The 17,476-nt window shown below is 34.5% G+C and overlaps 1 protein-coding gene across 5 annotated transcripts in view; it reads right to left on the reverse strand.

Moving 5' to 3' along the window:
- Window positions 1-4,928: 4,928 nt before the first annotated feature.
- LOC131045347 (AT-hook motif nuclear-localized protein 7) overlaps window positions 4,929-17,476 on the reverse strand; it is a 47,871-nt gene continuing 35,323 nt past the window's right edge. For 3 of the 5 annotated variants that reach the window (XM_059209674.1, XM_059209675.1, XM_059209673.1), the window contains 3 exons: window positions 10,256-10,411; window positions 9,852-10,158; window positions 4,929-5,248 (listed from right to left, as the gene is read on the reverse strand). In XM_059209674.1, coding sequence (XP_059065657.1) covers window positions 5,151-5,248; window positions 9,852-10,158; window positions 10,256-10,411 — 561 coding nt within the window. In that variant the 3' untranslated portion in view covers window positions 4,929-5,150. The remainder of the gene's footprint in view (window positions 5,249-9,851; window positions 10,159-10,255; window positions 10,412-17,476) is intronic. The other 2 variants (XM_057978932.2, XM_057978931.2) reach the window with 1 other exon arrangement.

Genomic DNA, 17,476 nt, shown 5'->3' on the forward strand with positions numbered 1-17,476 from the left:
TTGTGATTAACTGTTGATGATGAGATGAAAAAGGGGTTATAGAAGTGCCAACTTAAATATGTTTTCTTAGTGACTAAGTCACTAGGCTTTGGTAAGATGATAAAGTTGCCTTGTGACAAGGTAACATATTTTTAATATGTCCCCTCTCAACATGATATTCACGGACACATTATTTTTTCTTTAATATCCCATCAAATTCTTGGTTGTTGAGATATGTATCGGGCTTGGTCATCTTGCATTTGACTGTCGGTTTCACTTCTATACATACATGTAGTCAGTGGCATTCTTCACAGATTAATGATTTCTTGGCATTCCACGAGGGCGTTGATTTGGCACATTATTATGTTGGTCATCCAAGTGTTTTGACAAATGTCTTCATCGGACTTGAAAGATTTGTATACTTTGACATAGTATTTGATTTGGGAAAAGAAAAAAGGGCAAAATGATTTCAGTTTGTTCATTAAGGGTTTATGGAACCCTAGCTGTTGTTTCTAGCATCGTCACTTACCATGCACACCATGGATACGTTCTGTGAAATCTATGAAAGACAAGGAAATAATGTTGTTGTCCCTATTGACTTGGTCGCGCTAAATCGGGGGTTGTGTTTCTGGACAGGGTTGAGTTGGTTCAATTTTTGTCATTTTATCGGCCTGCAAACAAGTAGAATCTTTTCACCATATTTTTGATTCTCTTCTTTTTAGTTAGAGAAGTTAGTCAAAAGAAAGATTTAGATTAAATGAACACAGTTTTTGTTTTTTGTTTCGAAAAATAATTCTTTAAGAGATTAAGCTCATGTTGCAAAAAGATGAAATCAGTTAATCATTTGATAAGTAGTGGGAATGGAAAAGTTTTTTTTACTTTTCTCGCTTTAGTAATTCCATCTCTTTGCAAAAGAAAGGAAGAATTTCAATTGCTTATGAACAGAAAAAGGAAGAGATTCAAGTTTTTATTGCAAAAAGTGGTTACGGTTGTTTAATTTTTTCAACTGTTTTTGAGCTTCAGTTATTTTTTGAAACCCTAACTCGAGGCTTTGTTCTTGACTCAAGTTTTCAGTTGTTGTAAGGGTTTCATTTGTTCTACTCTATAAATTCATGACTTCAAGCCATTGCTCAGTTAGATGATTGTACAAAGGAAACAAAGCATTATGAAAGATTCTTTGTGTTACATTGACTATCTGAAAAGTTTGAAAAGAGGGTCTGTGATCTCTGGTTTGCACAACAGAGAAGTTTATTCAAATCCAAGAGAAATTATATTGTAGTGTTGTTATATACAATACATTTTGTAATTGGTATCATTCAAAATCATACTCTGCATTTTGTATTCATTAATGATTTTGGGATTGCACGATTAGTGTAGTTTTAAGGCTAGTAGTGATTACAAATTATGAAAGTGACTTTGTAGTTTGAGGAGTTGGTGCTCCCAAGAAATTGGAATTCAGATAAGGTGTTGAGTTGATACTCCGCCATTGTAAAGAGTTGGTTTTTGAGTTAAATAAAGAAGATAGGTTTCGAGTGGTTTTTAATACCCCATGAGGGTTTTCCCATTCAAGAAATCCATGTGTTATGTGATGCTATTTATTCTTAGTCTTTGTGCCTAATTGTTCAAGTCTTTCTTTCTGTTCATGCAAAGCTCTGATAGTTTTTCTCACTGTTCAAGTTGTCTAAAAGGTCAATACTCAATTGTTCAATTCTGTCATGTAATAATGTATGCTTAAATGATAAAGAAATCTATCATTTGTTGGCTTATGTGTTCAAGAAAGAATCTAAAGGTTGTTCATTAGTATAGTTGAACAATACTATATCATGCTTTTAACATGAACTGTAAATCTCTCACATTGCATATCATACTGCTCTAAGGTTCATTATTTACTTTGCATTTACAAGTCACGTCCATTTGCATTTGATCAAGGTCTAAAGTGTGTATCTACCTTTTAAGTCAAAAGTTGAATTTATTCAATACTCTGATTCACCCCCCCTCTTAAAGTATTTCCACTTCCAACAGAGGGAAAGAAAGGAAAGACAAAGGCAACATGGGGTCTCTTCAAGAAAGGAAACAATTAGAACAATACAAAGGATTTTCAAGCTTTCCTTCAAGGCAATGAGGATTTTTTTTCTGTTGTACAAGTTGCTAGGATGTATGAAGTGGGTGCTAGGATTAGGTTCATTTTACACAAATATCTATAATAAGCACCTATGCAACTTTATTTTATTTTTAGTGTAATAAAGGGAGCTACCCCACTAGTAGCACTTACCTTAAAATTAAATAATTATAAATGATAATTATGTGTATACAATGATATTTTTTAAAGTATTATAGTATAAGAATGTTGGTTTGCAAAAGGAAAAGATATATGAAATTTCGTTGTGAAAATAAAATTGCAATATGAATGTGAAATTAAATTAATTAAAAAAATAAATAAAGATATTGTAAAATAAGTATATTGTCGATCATTTTCTATTGTAAAAGATTTTTCATTTGACAAAAATGTTTTATAGACCCTATTTCTAGTTATTAAAAATATGTAAACAAATAATATTCAAGTAATTATGGCATTCAAATCTTTTATCACAAAGATACTCCTTACTTTTTAATATAGACCTTGGATGAGTCAACACACTACTTCCATCTCATAGCCTTTTTGGAAAAGAAGGCTTTCTATAAACTTAATTAATCATGATTAAATATTAATGTACTACTAAGAGACATTACCTTTTGTCTTGATGGAACACCTCCGATTGAATGTATTTTTATTTGCATATAAATATACTTGCCTTATTCATTCATTTTCACTTATCAATTATTATATTGTTGTTCTTTGTTGCAGTATCTTATATGTGTGTGACACATTATTTTTAACCATTTGATCAACCTTTTATGAGCTTCAACCATTATAGCGAATTAGCATTAGTCAATAATTTATTTCATAGTCCTATATTTTATTTCACAATGTTCATTATGTAAGGTCCATTTATTTTTGTAACTATCTTCCATAATTATTATGGACATATATATTATAGATCTTGACTTTGATGGAAAGATAAAATAATCACCACAATCATACAAAATTTCGAAAGAATGCATTAATAGAGGTCATCTACTTTATATATTACTTGCATGTAAGCCTATATATAGTTCTAATTTTACATACGATTATGTATTTTTTACAATATTTTTTTCTTTTATCACTTAAACTTAAGAACCTAATTATTATTCATGTCTCTCTTGCATCTATATCCATCTATAATCCTAATTTATACTATTTTTTTTCTTCTAATTTTAGATACAATTCACACAGTATAACTATTATTCATATCTCGCTTTCATTTATATACATCTATAATCGTAATGCATACTATAAACCACCATAAAATTTATAACATTCTTAAAAAATTAACTCGAATAAAATATAATTTTATTTTAAAAATATTTGTTATACTACAAACAATAATGTAAAAACCCATGTGCATTAGAGCAGAAAATTGCATTGCTTTATGGTTTGCATAACATTTAGAGAAAATAAGGTAAATTATATACAATCTATCATAGTATCTCAATAAAGAAAAGAAAAATTGACATATAATTGCCAAGTGATTCCAAACATCGCTTTAGTCAACGTGTGCATCCCAAGTATCATTGTTTTTGTTTTAGTGGGGTTGTGTGTAAAGTGCTAGAGAACTTCAATTAATCTTCAACACCATTATATGTTCGAAAGAGATGTAGGTAATGTTTTTATTGTTTCTTATTTCTTATATTATTAGAGAAAGAGTAATAATTAGATTGTTACATGCGATAGAATATATTTAGTGTTCAAGGTCAATGTGGAGATCCAAAATCAAAGTTCATGGAACATATAATATGGAATTCTAAGTTATGATTGTTAGTCTTTCATAAGTGATTTCTAGTGTGGTTTGTAATGGTGTCATGTTGATACTCATATTAGCAAAATATTTGTAAAAAAATTAACAATATAAAAATTAAATAGAATATTGTTAGTCATTAAGAATCCTAAATTCTTTCAAACAAATTACAATTTAAGTAGTAAATAAAGGATCATTAGCATCAAAATAAATATTATTAAGAACTTGTACTAATCATGGGACAACCATGAATAAAACTCACTTGAGAAAAGTTGTTTCAATTAAGAAAAACATGTCGAGACTCAAACAAATCTAATTTGTCAAACCAACAAGTTTCAAAAGGGGATATCATATTCATTTTTCATGTATAAAAGAATGGGCATCACACTTTTGTTGAAATGACAACGGTAGACATCAATAATCTTATATGTAGATGTATGTATGAATAACATTACGAGTCTTCAATGTTATGTTAGATGAGTAAGAAAATGAATGATACTCTTTTCTAAAAAAATCACCTTTTGATGAACAAGGAGGGTGAAAAGAATATTACATTTCACAAGCAGATTAACAAAAAACTCATACAAGATTAAGCTTTTGCAAAATCAAAACTTACAATTTTATCTGCAAAATCATGATTTAATTTACATGATTTTTCTTAATAAATTTGTCTCTAATTTCTCAAAATTTCTATTGAGTAAATCCCTAATTAATTGAAAAAATATTTTTCTTTTGGTTTGCTAAGTCATCCTAAAAAAGATATTTGCTACTAACAAATCAATTTCCCTTAACAAATTTCTCAAGAAACATCTATTGTATATGACTTATTTATTATTCTTTAATTACTCCAAACATTAAATTGTAACTCTTTACCATTAATTTAGATTTTCATACTATACATGTCCTTTTCAACATTTCAATTGTACAAGAAATTACAAATCAACAATTGCCATTCAAATAATAATTAATGCAAGAGACACTAGAATTTATTTTCTCAATTATACTAATAAAAGTAAATTAAATATCAATTAAAAAATTCATTGAAAATCAAGAATAAGAGAGCCAAAAGAATTTACAAGATATCAAGTACAAGTACTATTAATAAAAGAATTACAAGGAAAAGAGATAGCTATGGAAAGGGATAGCTATGATTTACAAACTATAAAAACGAAGAATAAATCGAAACAATGTAGCCCAAATCTCTTAAAAAAGGTCACGTGTCATGTACTCTTTAGTTTGAATTAAAAAGTTAGATCACAACATGAACATGATCACAACATGATCACAACATGATCACTCTGTATGAACTTCATCTTCACCTTCAACTTTATCCTTGAGGCTTCTGATGTCTGCTGCTCCTGCATGAGATGTATTCAACTTCATTTTCATCTCTTACATACTTCCCATAAAGACAATTGAAATCAATAGACTAAAACCAGGATTGGCAAGACATATATTGGGTATCAATTTTAAAGTAGGGGATAACAAGCAGTAAGCATATAAAATAATTATTTAATGCCAACACCCTATTTGCACTCATCAAAGACCTGCTCAATCACAAGAAGCTTTTTATACAAAATTGTCCAGGCAAACCAACGTCAAACATTTCATTTTGTTAGCATAAATATGACAAATGCTAAACCAATGTCAAACATTTCATGTTGTTAGTACACAAAAAAATGCTAAAGCATTTTTGCTAAAGGTTGTTAATCACTAGAGTTCTGGAAACACCACACCATCTGAGAAATGAAAATCCATCATTGTAAAATGACCACAACTTTACCACTGGACCACATCCCAATTGACCAATATATAAACCTAATGCTCCATTAAGCACAAAAAACAATACTTAGCAATTAAGCCTATGAGCCGAGCTGAGCAATTGCTTAGTAAAACCAACTCACAACGCTCATGCGTAGATTGTCATGTTTCATGGAACACTTTAAAATGGTCTTTTACTAGTAGATTATTCCATATATTTTCTTGGAGATTAATCCAACAAAATGCCGATGAAAAAGCACATTTCATTACATATAAAGTAATCCATAAGGATGAAGATAATAATCCCAATACATGCTATTAGTCAATGCTGATAAAAATCACAAAAATAACAAAACCAAATTAACATTTTGACTACAACTGGGACTGAAAGCCATCAAACGAAATAAGTATACCAGAATCATAGGCATAAAAAAATTTCTCCTAACGAAGACATTTCTAGAAGAAAAGTTACTTTATTAGTTCATGGGCCAGAATCCTAACATGTTAAACCTACCAGAAATAATATTCAACTGCCAAAACAAAGCTCAGAACATTTGTAACGAAACTTCCAGTATAAATGAATAAATGTATCCAATATGCCATCAAGGAATGTAATTGTAATCGAATAATGAAAGTATTTGCCTGACGGTCAAACATAGAATATTCTTTTTCACTGACCTAAACTAAAAGCAAGTATTGAAATTATACTATATGTAATATAATACATTGTTAAAAAATCTGAAATTTGAATTACACTACAAACTTATGAAATGTGTGTCACATTCCTCGCAGTAGGCAGGAAAGACATTTATCAGAGATTAAAGAAAATTTGATGAGGACAAATTTTAAATGGTATTCATGAATTGAGGGGAGACGAATAACAAGGCATTGGCTGCGTAGACTGAGAAATAGGGCTTGTTCATCAAAGCATAATAAACAATATGGCACAGGTATGGTTGCCCTGTCAAAGGGTATGGGATGCCCATTAAAGTAGAATCAAAAGGAGAGTTTGAGGGATGAGAAAGATGTGACAGATCTGGTCTAAAACATCTTCAACTCTCTTATTGGATACGGAATCATAATCATATGACATCTCTTTACTTTCACTTTGGTATAAAAAAAAATAGTTCCATGAAACTATTCTGTGTATCTGTGAACCTAATTTAAAAGATGTAATGTCTAAATTACCATATTATAAGCATAGACTGTATAATGGACCATTCAAATTTCAGAAAACAAGTTGGTATGATAGGACACTGGCAAACCCACAACCTTGTAAAAGTGAAATTTTGTTCAAACGCATGATATCTTGAATTAAAGTTGTAAATCCTAGAGACTAAAAACTATTTTTGAGAAATACTATGAAGTATGGACTTTGTAATCCATGTTGATTTATAATGTATTTGTTACACGATTATTTTAGCTGTCTACTTGAGACCTATTTCAGAGGCTATAGAAATTAATTTATTGTCTAGATATTGTATTTATTCCTTGAAATGAATTGGAGTTTATGTGTTTAAGTTTGAACACTATGGCCTTGTGTCTTCAATCAATGAAACGTATAGCAGGGTATAGGTTAGTCACAAAACCTGGTCTACTACTCTAAATATGTACTTGATTTTGTGTTGATTTTAGGATGATGTTCATTGTGTCCACCTTTGCCAAGTACAAGCAATTAACAAGGAAGGGCATTTTTTCTTTACATCTATTTGGTGCATAAATGTATGATAAGCCTTAAATTAGTAATATACAAAATTGATATATACTCAGGTAGGACATTGTTTAATATTACAATTTACTCCTATGAGTTAATTTATGTCTAATAAATAATATGTGCCCAAAAAACAATTGAATAAAGTGAATGGACTTAATTGCTTTATTAGTTGGTATTTGTTTATGTATATGTGTTGACTGGAGGGCAACTCATGTGGATTCAATGTGTTAACTGTGTGTTGGTAATTCGACCCCAAGGCAATAGGACCTGATGTATAGGTTTGTGGATCACTTTATGTGACATATATCTAAGTCAGCTTGATTACTATTTGTAAACCCTAATGATGCATGTATTTTGTGTGCTTGGCTGTAAGATGACCCTACATGTCAAAATCAAGTCTGATACAAGTGCAGATAATCAAGTGTCACTGATATTGTGCAAGTGAGATGCTATATGCTATAAATCGTATCATATGGATTAATCAATTTTCACTAGTGGCATATAGATGAAGGATGCCAAAAGCTGTTTATGATATGATGCAAGTGTGGTTTAAGTGATTATCACCAATATTGTGCTAGTGACAAATGTTAAGGGGCTAAGTTGCTAACAACCATAATTTAGGGTCTAACCGACTGTTGCTAGCAGCATAGAGGTGATGGAAGCCAAGAGCTACCCATGGTATGATAGGGCTTGGCCAGATTTCACCATTACTATGAGGTTGATAGATGCCAAGAGCTACCCCATACTAGGTTGGACTAGCTTTCACCAATGGCATGAAGGCATCAGGATTCAAGATCCATTGACTTGAAAGGTTTAACGAGCTATGAGATCTTATTAATGGTCTTATGTGATGTGTGTTGCAACATTGACACTTTATCTGGTGATAATTGCAAGTAGTATGGGATGCTTTCCCATCATCACAAGCAACGCAGAGAATTGGGGAAAAGGATCAAACCCACAATGTAGTATGAGATGCACCAACATTTATTTTTCTAGTTGGGATGCACTTAAAGGTTAAGTGTTAGTGAACTAGGCAATAGGAAGATGCATGCAGAGTGTCTGATTCATTTGCCATTGCTAGTTGGTCACAATGTATGTGAGTCAGTCATTGTGTACTTGTGTAAAAATGGCCTTGGGTATTGTGGATGAAGTTATATGTATGCCCTTGCCAATAATGACAAGTAGTATGAGATGCTTGCTTGTCATCCTAAGTGGCAGTTGATTGGAAAAAAGGATGGGACCCACAATGCAGTATGAGATGCATTGACATGCCTTTTTGAGATGGGATGTACTTATAGGCTTAAGTGTTAGTGAACCATGAGAAAGAAAAGATGCTTCTGATAAAGCTTCAACTAATTCCCTTTTGTTACCTGGCGACTATGTGTACTTGTGAGGTTAAGTTATTCATATTGTGTATATGCATTAGGTGCTTGAACTAGTTGCATTGTGTATATCAGTATATGTGATGCATGCACCGATTATTGCAATTGTGTATATATGATGTAAATGTGAATTATTCAGTGTGTATGTGACTATGGTTGGTAAAGCTATGAAGTTGGCACTTCTAATTTAGTTGGAAGATGATTGATCACTAATAGGTTAGTGCTGGATGTGGAAAAAAATAGTAACTAAGGAGCGGTTACAACAACATGAACATGGCTCCTATCTTACACCAATGTAAGCCGCATACAACATTGTCTAACATAAATATGCAAATGATTCCAGATTTCTTTTTGGATATACAATACTCAAAAATGTGTACTGAGCTGTTACCTCTAAACAATCACAGGTAAAAAATTATGGATCAGTTGGGCATTTAAGAAAAGTTCAGACAGTCTAGACTCCACACTGTGAATAATATAATGTAAAGTACAAGTTTGTGCATACTACAGAGTCGAGAATCTACCTTTTAGTAATTCAGATTTAATTTTTTTTCAAATCCCTATTCCTATTAACAATTTCAGCTAACGTGTCAATTTAACACAGGCTAAATTGATGTACTATTTACATAAACAAGGCCCAGCTTACAAAAAATCCAATAAAATAACACGTTAATCCCTAGCACAATTCACCATATTGATATAACACACACTTAACAGCAATTCCTTCAAATATTGTAACTGCAAGATAATTAAATATGGCAAAATATAGCCATTACTAAAGGACAAAATTTCTGCAAAATAAAACCTTGTCTCTTTCATCCTCACTTTATATGTGTGTTTCTAAGTTTAAAGTACAAACTCCGATTCAATCATAACCTCCAAAAAACAAAGCACGCAGATAGTCAATTAGAAACCACCTATCTCCCAAGGTGCAAATCCTCTCAAAAGACAGTAACTGAGAATAATTATCCCTCAGAAAAAAACTGATATTCTCTGAGACAGGTTCCATTTGAACATTAGAAGGCTATTTAAGAATACCCATTGATAAAGTATAAACCAATCTTGAAATTCTGAATTATTTTCATAAACAAAGCGTAAAGAACACAGCTGCAAACTGAAACTATTTAGTCAAACTACCTGCTATTCTTAACTTGGGATTGGATCTCATCTGAGCTTCAAATTCAGCGTGCATCCAATCGATTGGGTTTGAAGACATTGTGCTCAACACCTGAATCTGCTGGGGAAAACTATGGCTGTTGGTATTTTTATCACTGTAGCCTTTTAAGCCTGCCCTAGACTTACCGAATACTTCAGTTGACAGTAAACCAGCTCGAGGTGGTGGCAACTCTGGGATAGGTGATGACATGGTACCACTGAAAATATCACCATTTCCATTCCGTACAATGCCTTTTTTGTCATTCACTACAAAAGTACCAACTATTACCTGAAAGTTTAAAAACAGTATGTGATTAATAGATTGACTGGGTAGGAAGTAACCTGTATGAACATAAGCTTAAAAAGAGCTACTAAAGTACCATTACCTGTACAGGACTTGCGGCCATAAGACAACCTGGCACTGCACCACCCATAATAATCCCATCTGGCCCAGAAAAACAAACACTAAGACCACCAATAGGCCTTTCATCATCTTCGGTACTTTGAAAAGAGCCAGACAAAGAATGAATTTCATAGTGTCCCTGGAAAATGGTAGCAACAAGAATTATATCTGTATTCAAATAAAGGCTGTATTGCCAAATGTGCATTGGTCTTGATCAGGCTTACACCTCATCAACTGTGTTTTAAACTACATGGTGTACAAACAAACCTGATAAACCTCATTAACATTCTCTATGACATCATGGATCACGTCGTTTCAACTCAAAATTCAAGAATATAATTGGAAAAGCAACAAATTGGATTTTAAATTTCAACCAAATATTCAGGAACTCGATGACAAATGTGATGAAAATTTTTGGACAACTGCAATAATAAAGTCCACTTTTACAAAGCATTTCAGAAAATTCTCAAAATTACGAACAAAATCCTCTCTGACAAATTATCTGGGTTTCAATATGCATTAAAAAAATGCTACTTGATTATAACTTGCAAATTCATGCTATACCACATGATTTTAATTTTAAAAACAATCTATACTTTGAAAATGAGAAACAAAGATTGATAAATTCTGTAATCTGAAATAGCTTATAAAAAGTGTTGTTATGTGTATGAGTTCAAAGTGACTAGACTGACATATGATGCAGAGTAATACTATATTTGATATTTACTAATATTAGCACTAACGTGTAGCACATGCAGGAATACATATTGAATATGTACACAAGTTGGTATGGCGAAATAAAAAATCACTATTTAACAACACTATGGCCTTTACACAGTTTAACTAAACTTGGATTATTGACTCCATTTAAGCATATTGGCTCCATGTCAAGGAGTCTATTCAGGAAGATGTTAAACTGCTCATTGATGATTTAGCTACTGTTAAAAGATGACTTCTTTTCCCCCCTCTCTCATGTACAAGCAGAAGCCTTCTCAAAGTAGCTCTCCCTCTAATGCTCTTATGGAAGACCAAATGTAGGATCAAGGCCCATGGCTGGTGGCAGATGCTGGTAAGACACTGGTTGTTATTATTGAACAATAATTAAGGAAATAAGAGCTTTACAACAGACCCAGCAAATATATACTTTGTTTAAGGATTTTATTTTCTGTTCATGTATAGCAAAAAGGGTATGCCCTCAAGGGCCAATGTTTATATGTCGTTTACTTGAAATTTTTAATTTGTTCACGAGTTCTTATTTTTTCATTACATTCATGGACCTGTTAGAGTTCTATCTATAAACAATGTTTACAACTCATTTTAGTTTTGGGATCTCTTCTGGACAGATAGAGACCCACTAGTGCTACTTGTCTTTTTCTAAATAACACAGGTTTAGTTTGGTACATTGTTGGAAATTCGCTAGACAAGAATATTGTGGCAGCCATGAAAATCGTAGTTATCTGTTTGAACTTATAATAACTAAACTTTTTCCTTCCAAAAAAATGTTGGTATAGAAATATGAAATATCCATAACATGTATTTGAATCAATGTTCCACCGGCATTGGGGACGGGGGACGGGTTTTGAGGATGGGGGGCAAAGGGCCTAAGTTTGGGGATGGTGGGCGGGGTGGCGCTGATATACATATAGACTTATAATACTTGAAAAACTAGTTGTGAAAAGATGTATAAGAATTACATTCCAAATGAAACTTTGGCAAATTAGTAAAATTATAGAATAGCAAAATTGCAAATACTAAGTACTAAGATTTCTTGAAATACTAAATAGAATTTGACAACTGAAATTGTCAAATTGGAGATTTCTATTACATCAAAAATATCATAAAGATGGTTACATCATTACAATGAGTAGCACAAAAATATCATAAAGATGATTAAAAATTTACAATTACTAGAATGATATCAAAATAAGTACAAATGTCAATATGTCAAAATGTAGTTGTTGACGTGTTTTTTATGACAGCGTCTAAAGTTCATCAACAATCACTCTATTCTCTCTTGATCAAAGTTATACCGTATGCTAAGATTGCAGGAAAGTTCAAACGGCTAACTCCAAGGTTCCTTTAATCCTGGACGTGACTCAATCGGTTGATGAGTGTGCTGATAACCAAGGGGCCTTATGCATTCACTTGAAGAGGATAACAAATTTGTGCAAGTTCAAGGATTTGATACGAATGATTTAGCTTTGAAAACAATGTTTTTGTGGGACTTTTTGATTTGGAAAATACTAAAAGGAAATGGGGAAAGGGTTTAGAGAACTAAGCTAAGTCTAATCTAGGCCTAAGAACGAAGAGACGGGATCACTCACGCAAAATCTAGCCACACTTTGTTTCGCCAACAGAGCACAACTACGTGAAGGCTGCTTCAAAGGGTGTGTAGAGGGTTTTCAAATCACCAATGAGGACCATCAATTCGAACAATCTTCACTAATAATCGAAGTTAAGCATACACATATAATGGACGCTCATGCTAACAATGCACAATATGCAACAATCAGCTGCACACCAAAAGTATGAGCTCGGACTTTGCAACAAGTAATCCTGTCAAATACAGTTCTTCTAACAACATAAAGCAAAATCTTTTCTAACTGAAGAGAGCAAACCATGCGGATTGCTAAAATAAAACAAGAATACACCATCAAAATCGAACAATGTATTAAGTTGGCTACTTCAACAATCTTAATGCAACAATCTCAGAAAACAATCTCTCCTCCTAGCGCCTTTCCATTTTCATGGGTGCAATTTTCATTCTGTCATGGAATTCAATGTTTTCCATGCTTTCCATGATTCCTTACTTTTGGCACCATGACTCATGCCTTGGGCGCTATAACTCAATGAAGGAGGAATTCCTTCATTTTCAATTTTTCCTTGGCACTGCCACTTTAGCGCCCTAGTGGCTACTTAGGCACTATTTTGCCCTGAAGGAGGATTTTATCATTTGTTGCATTTTTCCATGAGCATCATGATTTTGGTGCTTTGACTGGCACTTGAGCGATGTTTGGCCTTGGAGGAGGAATTCACAATTTTCCTTGAATTCCATGAGGTGAGCATTTTGGCGCCTTCATCCTTAGCTGGGAGCTATTTAGGCTTGAGGAGGGAATTCCAACATTTCCATGCTTTCCATGCATACCTTTGTTTGGCGCCTTTACCAAGGCATGGGCGCAATTTTCCATGAGTGAAGAAATTTCATAAATTTTGGATTCTCCATGACCCACTCCTTTTGGCACCCTATCCACTTCTTGGGCGCCAATTTTCATAAGGCAAGGAATTTTGATGCTTTCAATGAATTCCAAGACAACTCAACTTCAGCGCCCCACTCCACTTCATGGGCACTATTTTGATTAAGGCAAGGAATTTGGAGTTTGATGGCCTTTCCATGGGTGCCTCATCCCAGCGCCCTGTCTCCTGCCTGGGCGCCAAATTCATTATGCCATGGATTTTGGCACAATTTCATCTTTCAGACTTGATCAACTTCAGATGCCTTCAAATTCAGGATGCCATTCATGAACGAAAGGGAACTTTCTAGACTTAGATGATTTTCAAACTTTCCACTTCAGGAATGGATACCAACACTTAGCTAGTTTTGACCGATCTTGTCTACTTCTGACTTTCCGGATTTAGAAATAGTCATGAATGCTCAATCTTCATCGCCCGCTTGAATGGTCCTGTCAGAAATAAACTTTCCAAAAATAGAAACTTTTCAAAACGTCAGTGTTAGACCCCAAAACAGGACGCAAGATGACTTACTATAAATAGAAACTTACTAAAAATAGAAATTACTAAAAATAGAAATTACTAAAAATAGTAAGTTTTCTTTTTGGCAAAATGAAGACATTCCAAGACGCAGTAAAACCCCTAAAAAATAGGAACTTTCTAAAATAGAAAGTTGCTCCGATTTAGCTCAAATTTTACTGGGAGGTTCCTCGAAGGGTCCTGATTCTAGTTTTGCATTTAGTTTTTCCAAAACCCTAACAAAAACCCCTAAAATATAGGACTAAGGGCAAGAACCCTAAAATTGACAAAACGAGCCCTAGACTTAACCAAATTCGCTCAAACGAATGGCAGACTTGATCAATTTAACCCCCACACACACGCAAAGCAGAGAGACTGACGAAACCGCCACCAGAAGACCCCAAAAACCAAAACAAAAGACCGAGAGGGCCTAAAAGTAGGGGGTCCCCATCTGGGATGGGGTGATGTGTGATTAGGTCACAACATCTGGCAACTCCACGAGTGAAGTGTTGAAAAACACTTCATGGCTTGAACCCACGGTAAAACATTCTATCTTTGATTGCTCAGGTGTACATATAATGATTCCATCTCTGAAGACCATCCAAAACTCTTAAAATCAGTTATGACAGGCTAATAGTATCTATACTTCAAAAGCATCTGGGACATTGCCTCGCTGCTAATCAAGCGTCCATAGCTCCGACGAGGTTGTCTCTAGAATTCCACGAATATTGCTCCACTGTTGGTCGGACGTCCATAGGCCCGGTGGAGTTATCTGCATGCTCCCAAAGCCAATAATTTGATAATTCTTTTAATTTTTCATCTTTCTTTTTCTTTCTTTTGATATTTCATTTCATTTAGTCAATTCCTTTGGCTCGTAAGCAGTGAAGCCTACTATGGGTTTCAAGATTCCAATGGCGCTAAAGCATGATGTAAAGTTTTCACCAACCATAACCTCTTCTAAGAGATCTGAATGACTCAGAGCAAATGTTCAGAAGCCGTGGAAAACATAGGTGGAACATAATCAAAAAACAACATCACCACCCCACCCACAAACAAAGACTCCGAACAATTTAGGCCACTCAAAACCCTAGACCTAAGCAAAACCACATGAGCGGACAAGCTCGAGGGAAACCAGCACCAAGGGCTGAAAACCAAAAACCCAAACCCAAACCCAAAGCAAACAAAAGAAAAACAAACCAAAAGGAAAACCAGAACCCGCAAGGGGAAAGAACAAACCAACAAACAAACCAAAATCCCAGAGGGAAAACCCTAATCTACTATAGTACAAAGCAGGCCTCAAAAGGAGACCTACGACTGGAAATAATGCTTGAGGAAATGCCCATTAACGGGCAATGGAACATCCTCCCCTGTTAAAGTCTTCAATTTGAACGCATTATCTCCGAGGATTTCGGAAATTTGATAAGGACACATCCATAACTTGTCAAACTTATTGAGATCACCTCTTCTTTCATGGGCCTTATCCCAATACAAAACCAAGTAAAAAATCCTGAAACATTTAATCTTGGCCTGTTTGTCAAACCATCGTTTGACTACTCCTTGATGCTTCGTGAAATTATCCAATGCCTAATCTCTTTTCTCTTCAAGGTGCAGTAACTGTGAAAGCCGTGTCCAAACTGTGTCTTCGCCATCCAGGTATTCTTGCAAAAACTGCAGAGTTGGAATTCTCAATTGAATAGGGAAGACTGGATCTTGCCCATAAACCAGATGATAAGGGGATGTTCCGAAGGAATTCTTTGTTCTAGTCCTGTTTGCCCAAAGAGAAAACCTTAACTGTGTATGCCAATCCTTGGGATTCTTATCCAACAACTTCTTAATCGTACTCAACAAATTCTTATTTGTTGATTCAGACAGCCCATTACCCCGAGGGTAATAATTTGAAGAGAATTTCAGTGTGATCACATACTCAAAGGCCAATTTGAAAACTTCGGCAATGAGAATGCAGGGCCATTGTTGCACACCAGAGCGTGTGGACACCCAAACCTTGTAATAATGTTCTCTTCGAGATACTTGATCACTACATCCGTGGTACATAATTTCAGAGCTTGTGCTTCTAACCATGGAGTGCAGTAATCTGTGGCCGTGAGGATGTATTTATGCTGAGCCGAAGAAGGGGCATTGATTGCTCCAATAAAGTCTAATCCCCATTGAGCAAACGGCCTCACTTCAATAACTGGTTGAAGTGGCATAGCAGGATTCTTATCTTGAATAGCGGCCACCTGACATGTGTGACATGCCTTCACATGTTCATATGCATCCTTAAACAACATTGGCCAGTAGTATCTTGCTCTAGCAATCTGATGTGTTGTAGCCAAACCACCTCCGTGACTCGTTCCAAATTTGCTATGAAAATGCTCCATGATTTGTTTGGCTTCTTCCTTCCCCACACATCTCAGATAGATACCTTCATGATTCTTTATGTACAACACAACTCCCTGAAGCATGTATCTCTAACTTTTCATTCTTAAAGCTTTATTCTGGACAAGGTTCAAATGTGAAGGGTACCTGTGGTTCAACAAGTAGTAAACAACATCATCGTACCATTCTCCGGGAGATACCTCTTCAAGAACATAGGTTTGTTGTACCAACCTGGGCCCTGTAGTGACAATTGTTTGTGCTAGAGCTTGTCCATAGACTATCTTCATAGGTTGTATCTCTATGTTGTATTCTTGGATCGTGGCGACCCACTTGCCTCTTCTTTCACCCAATTCATTCTGCATCAATAAGGTCTTCACAGCCACGTTAGGAACTATGGCAAACACCTTGCTTCTCAATAGATAATGCTTGATTCTTAATACCCCTAACCAAGGCGTAAGCCTGTTTCTCAAAATTTGGGTATCTTAGCTTTGCTGGTGAACTCATGAAAGCAATTGGATGTTCATCTTTCTCTTCCGTTCTCTAAGTGAGAACTGTTGCACAGGTATGCTCTAAAGCAAAGGAGTATAAATAGAAGGGTTTAGTATAATCAGGGCTAACAAGGATCGGGGCATTCACAATTGCTTACTTGATTTCCCCAAATGCTCGCTTTGTTGGAACTGTCCACTCTATCTTCGCTCCCTTCTTTAACATATCATTCTATGGTTTCACGATCTCAGCAAATCCAATAATAAACTTCCTAACGAAGTTAATCTTGCCAAAGAATGACTTCAATTCTCTTTGACTGGCAGGCAAGCCAATCTTTGAAATAGCTTTGATGCGTTCCGGGTCAATAGAGATTCCTTTCTCTAAAATGACGTGCCCAAGAAGCTTTCCCTCTGTAACACCAAACATGCATTTCTTGGGATTTAAGGATATCCCATACCTTCTGCATCGTTGAAAGATCTTCCTCAAGTCACCAATATGATCTTCCCTTCTTTTGGAAAATACCGTGAGATCATCCATATAAATTATTATGCACCTTCCAAAGTCACGAAATGCAATGTCCCATCACCCTTTAGAA

The sequence above is a fragment of the Cryptomeria japonica genome, chromosome 8, assembly GCF_030272615.1.
Source record: "Cryptomeria japonica chromosome 8, Sugi_1.0, whole genome shotgun sequence".
Classification (NCBI taxonomy): Eukaryota; Viridiplantae; Streptophyta; class Pinopsida; order Cupressales; family Cupressaceae; genus Cryptomeria; species Cryptomeria japonica.